General features: G+C 48.1%; 1 protein-coding gene across 1 annotated transcript in view; it reads left to right on the top strand.

Annotated features, from left to right (window-relative positions):
* The first annotated feature begins 1,574 nt into the window (after window positions 1-1,574).
* Window positions 1,575-5,609, top strand: part of Zbtb8b (zinc finger and BTB domain containing 8B) — a 7,069-nt gene continuing 3,034 nt past the window's right edge. The window contains exons 1-2 of the mRNA XM_013020572.1: window positions 1,575-2,544; window positions 5,252-5,430. Coding sequence (XP_012876026.1) covers window positions 1,575-2,544; window positions 5,252-5,430 — 1,149 coding nt within the window. The remainder of the gene's footprint in view (window positions 2,545-5,251; window positions 5,431-5,609) is intronic.

Raw genomic sequence — 5,609 nt, 5'->3', positions numbered from 1 at the left:
CAGGTACTCAAGAGGCTGAGATCTCAGCATCATGATTCAAAGCCAGCCCCAGCATGAAAATCTCTGAGACTCTTTATTTCCAAGTAACCACCAGAAAAGCAGAAGTGGAGGTGTAGCTCAAAGTAGAAGAGCTCTAGCCTTGAGCACAAAAAGGTCAAAGATAGCGTCCCAGTTCTGAGTTCAAGCCCCGGTACCAGGGGGAAAAAATCTTTGTGAAACATATTATGCTCACAATGCAGTTAGCTATAGCTTTCCAAAAAAAAAAAAAAAAGTTTTTTTTTTTTTTTTGTCGGTCATGGGGCTTGAACTCTGGGCCTGGGCGCTGTCCCTGCGCTCTTCAGCTCAAGGCGAGCACTCTACCTCTTGAGCCACAGCACCATTTCCGGTTTTCTAGTGGTTTATTGGAGATCAGAGTCTCACAGACTTTTCTGCCTGAACCGGCCTTGAACCACGATCTTCAGATCTCAGCCTCCTGAGTAGCTAGGATTACAGGTGTGAGCCACTGGCGCTGGCTTTACACAAAAAAATTTTTTTGCAGCTGAGTGCCGGTGGCTCACACCTGTAATCCTAGCTACTCAGGAGGCTGAATTCTCAGAATTCCGGTTCATAGACTGCCTGGGCAGGAAAGTCTGTGAGACTCTTATCTCCAATAAACCACCAGAAAACTGGAAGTGGCTCTGTGGCTCAAGTGGTAGAGTGCTAGCCTTGAGCTGAAGAGCTGAGGGACAGCGCCCCAGGCCGAGTTCAAGATCCACCACCAAAAAAAAAAAAAAATATATATATATATATTTTTTTGTTCTTTCTCATTGAGGTGGATAACCTCTTGTTGGATCTACAACAGCTTATAACATAATGGCATAGTTGGTTTTAGAGGAATTTTTACAGCACATTCTAAGAACATTAGTATGGGGTTCAGTGGCCCATCACAGTTGTCTTCTTCACAAATGCAGCCCACTATCCTCTTATTGCTGATGGATGGAACCAAATTAGGGTCTTCCTTGGTGCCTGCAGCTGCTTTGGGGGCCAATATATTGTAAGGGTCCAGTCCCTTTTGCGTGGCCATTATGATCTCCCTTTCCAGTCAAGTAGCCTGTTCCTCATCAGTAGGAACACCACTTCTTGATGCTATGGAGTGCACCACTGGCGTTCCGTTGGGACCGCGAGCCAGTGCTCTGGCTCTGCAAAGTAACCTTGAAGCCATAGCGCCCGCCACTAACAGCTGCAGTTTATTTATTTTTAATGATGCCAGTACTGGGGCTAGAACTCAGAGCCGGGGCACTATTCCTTAGCGTTTTTGCCCCAAGCTAACTCTCTATCACTTAAACCACAGCTTTACTTCTGGATTTTTTGGTGGTAATTAGAGATAAGAGTCTCTGGGACTTTCCTTCCAGGGCTGGCTTTGAACTGTGATCCTCAGATCTCAGCCTCCTGAGTTGCAAAGATTATAGTCGTGAGCTATTGGGGCTGGGCTAGAAAGGACCTCGTAATTTTAAGGCTGGGATCTGTGAATTCGCTCAAATAAAAAATCTTGGCAGGGATACAAGCCCCTGGAGAGCAGAGCAGAGGTTGGAGAGATGGAGGTGCAGTCGTACTGTGCCAAGCTCCTGGGGGAGCTGAATGAACAGCGGAAGAGGGACTTTTTCTGCGACTGCAGCATCATCGTGGAAGGGCGCATCTTCAAGGCGCACAGGAACATCTTGTTTGCAAACAGCGGCTACTTCCGCGCCCTGCTCATTCACTACATCCAGGACAGCGGACAGCACAGCACGGCCTCTTTGGACATCGTCACCTCGGATGCCTTCGCTGTCATTTTAGATTTCCTCTATTCTGGGAAGTTGGATTTGTGTGGGGAGAACGTGATTGAAGTTATGTCGGCTGCCAGCTACCTGCAGATGAACGATGTGGTGAACTTCTGCAAGTCCTACATCAGGTCGTCGCTGGACATTTGCAAGAAGATGGAGAAGGAGGCTGCGGTGGCTGCAGCCATGGCAGCCGTGGCTGCAGCCGCAGCTCATCAGGACAGCAATGGGAGACCCAGTTCAGGCAGGGAAGGGACCTTCTGTAGTACTAAGAGCTGCCCTCCAGCCTTGGAAGAAGGGCTCATGGACCACTCGAGATCGCCCCCTCGCGACGGCTACGGGGATTGTCACTCCTCGGAGCTGGTGGTGAAAGACAGCAAGGGTGGTGGCTTGGCTGACAGTGACTACCTGTCTTCTCTGCCCCGAAGAGTAAAGCCCAAAGGGGAACTTAATGGAGCCAGAGCGGAGGTGGAGATGAGTGAACAGCAGCTGCAGTTCATGGCCCCGCCGAGCCTGGCCCACGTGGAGGAGGGCCTGCCCAGCAGCCCGGCGATGGGTTTGGCATACACCAACTACCACATGAAGCAACTCCTGGAAGCCCTCCTGCGCAGTGGGGCTGCCCAGAGCAAAGAACTCGCGGAACATCACTTGTCTCGGGGCTTGGAGGGAAGGCCAGTGAGTGCAAGAATAGCCATGAGTTCTGTGATCGACGTTCAGAATGACTGGTATGGAGAGGAGGACGCAGGTGAGCTCCCTTCCCGTTCATCACCCCTGAAGGCATGTAGAGCGCACCTGGTATGCCTTCTGCTCCCGCATCATTGGGATTGTCATGGTCATCATCACCACCATCATCATCACCACCACCACCTCCAGTAGGTATTAACTGAGCCTCTCATGTATACAAAGCATTGTTTCTACACGGGTCTTTTGTGTTTTACCTCTACAACCTCATTCCACAGCTGCTGCTTGAGGAGCTGGTTTCAGGACTGCCCTCTCATAATAAAGTCTGCAGATACTCAAGTCTCCTGAATCTTAAAGTGATATACTTATATACATTATTTTTATTTTATTATATTTGGAATTTATTTTTGTATATGTCAGTACTAGGGCTTGAACATGGCCTTGCTCTCTCCTTGGCTTTTAAAAAACTAAAAACTCAAGGGGCTAGGAAGATGTAAAGTGCTTGCCTAGCATGCATGAAGCGCTGGGTTTGATTTCTCAGTATCACATACACAAAAAACATCCAGAAGTGACGCTGTGGCTGAAGTGACGCTATGGCTGAAGTGACAGAGTGCTAGCTAGCCTTGAGCAAACAAAGCTCAGAGACAGTGCTCAGGCCCTGAGTTCAAGACCCAGGACTGGCAAAAGAAATAGCCAAGGCTGGGCTGGTGCTCTACCACTTGAACCACAGTTCTGCTTCCAGATTTTTACTGGTTAATTGGGGATAGGAGTGTCATATATTTTTCTGTCCTAACTGGTTTCAAACCTCGATCCTTAAATCTTTGCTTCCTGAGTAGCTAGGATTTCAGGTGTGAGCCACTGGTGCCTGGCTTTGCTATGTGTTTTTCTAGTTTATCAGGGGAGCTGTACAATGCCACAGTGTGGGGAAATGACATGAAGACTCTACAGTGGCAGGAAGTAGGCAGCATGAAGTGTGAGCTGCAGCTTTTGTCCCAGGAAACATAATCTTTCCTGTTTTGTAGGAATCTCCAGCTCTGTAGTGAGATCTGAGGAAGATCATAGTTGACTGATGTCTCTAGCAGTAAGCTGTAAGATGCTGCTTTTTCTTAGGGAAAAGCAGATCAACAGATGTTGAAGTCACCATGGATTTTGCAGAATGTCAGGCATTAATTAGCAGGTTGAGAACTAGAAACCCAAGAGAATGATCTCCACTCTGATATGAAACAATGTTGGGCTCTCCCTTGAAATTCTGCTTGTCATTCTTTTTTTTTAATAGTACCCTAGCTAGACATCCTGAGAAGATATTAGAGAAATGAGTTACTCCATTGTTTATAGAGACCACAGAGCCTGGGCCACTTAATTGGTTAAGAAATGCTGTTAGGGCTGGGAAGGTGGCTCAGTGGTAAAGTGCTTGCCTTGCATGCATGAGGCCCTGGGTTCGATTCCTCAGCACCACATGAGCAGAAAAATCTAGAAGTGGTACTATGGCTCAAGTGGTAGAGCGCTAGCCTTGAGCTGAAGAGCTGAGGGACAGCGCCCAGGCCCAGAGTTCAGGCCTCATGACTGACCAAAAAAAAATGCTGAGTTGGGGGCTGGGAAGGTGGCTGAGTGGTTGAGTGCATGCATGAAGCTCTGGGTTTGATTCCTCAGCACCACATAAGCAGAAAAAGCCAGAAGTGGCACTATGGCTCAAGTAGTAGAGCGCTAGCCTTGAGCTGAAGGCTCAGAGTTCAGGCCCATGACTGACAAAAAAGAAAAGAAAAAGAAAAGAAATGCTGAGATTCTAGGTGGTGGTGACTCCAACTTGTAATCTTAGCAACTGAGGAGGTTGAGATCTGAGGATTGAGATTTAAAGCCAGCCTAGGCAGGGAACTCTATAAGACTCCGATCTTCAATTAATGACCAGAAGCTGTGGCTCACCTTGTAGAGCACTAGTCTTGAGCTAAAAAGCTAAGGAACAGCATGTAGACCCTAAATTCAAGCCCCAGTTCTGGCATGGAAAAAAGGAAGGAAGAAGGAAGGAAGGAAAGTAGGCAGGCAGGCAAGCAAGCAAACCATCTTTTGAGATATCACTATGGGCATCTTTGTCCATCCCCACATTCCAGTCCAGAAGTCTGACTTAGGAGTTTTTCAAACTTTCAAAGGCAATGAGATCGATTTAGAGGGTCACTATTAGCTCAGCTTCTGTGGCACAGTGGGACTGGCTGGGTGGCGCTCACAGCAATATTCCTTAGGGTTCTGAAAAACTGGGAGTACAAGGTCAAGGTGCAGTTGAGGCCTCTGCTGGTTTACAGACATCCACCTTTGCACAGTGCCCTTAGGTGCCATTTGCTTTGACTGTGCCACGGGTGGGGAGGGATGGAGACGTGAAGAGAGAGACAAAGAGCTCCCCTAGCCCCACCTCTGTGACCTCATTTTTGCCTGTTAACTCTTTAGAGGCCTTATCTCCAAATATACTCACATTAGGGCTTAAGGCTTCAAGGTATGAACACATTGAGTATTATTTGAGGTTTTTTTTTTCCCAGTTATGTGTTCTGAGATTGTAATATGAGCTGTATTTCTGAATGTGAGTCACATTCAGTTTACCAGTTAGTGCTGGACATTAGCACTGCACTTGACTCTGGGAGCCAAAGTGAAAATTTCATGGGGTATCCTGCTGATGAACTTCTTCCTGGTAGAATCCTCCAACTCCCAATCCTGTCTGTTCACCAGAGGGTGGCAGGGTTGTTGCTGCTTATAGTATAGCTAACCCAGTCCATTGGGTTCCTCAGGTGACATGCTGGTGGTCCCCATCAAGCTCCACAAGTGTCCTTTCTGCCCTTACACGGCCAAGCAGAAAGGCATCCTGAAGCGCCACATCCGATCACACACCGGCGAGAGGCCGTACCCCTGCGAGACCTGCGGCAAGAGGTTCACGCGACAGGAGCACCTTCGGAGTCATGCCCTGAGTGTAAGGACTCCTGTCGCGCATTTTCTGAGAACTGTGAACATAACATTTCTGCTAATGCGCTTTAGCAGGGCTGGTGGTGTCTACAGAAAACTTAAGCCCGGTGTCAGTGGTGCACCTCTGTAATCCTAGCTACGCAGGAAGCTTTTTTTTTTTTTTTTTTGGGTCCGGTCGTGGGGCCT

The sequence above is a fragment of the Dipodomys ordii genome, unplaced genomic scaffold, assembly GCF_000151885.1.
Source record: "Dipodomys ordii isolate 6190 unplaced genomic scaffold, Dord_2.0 Scaffold51, whole genome shotgun sequence".
In the NCBI taxonomy this organism is placed as follows: domain Eukaryota; kingdom Metazoa; phylum Chordata; class Mammalia; order Rodentia; family Heteromyidae; genus Dipodomys; species Dipodomys ordii.
This window is presented reverse-complemented; position numbering and strand designations above follow the sequence as displayed.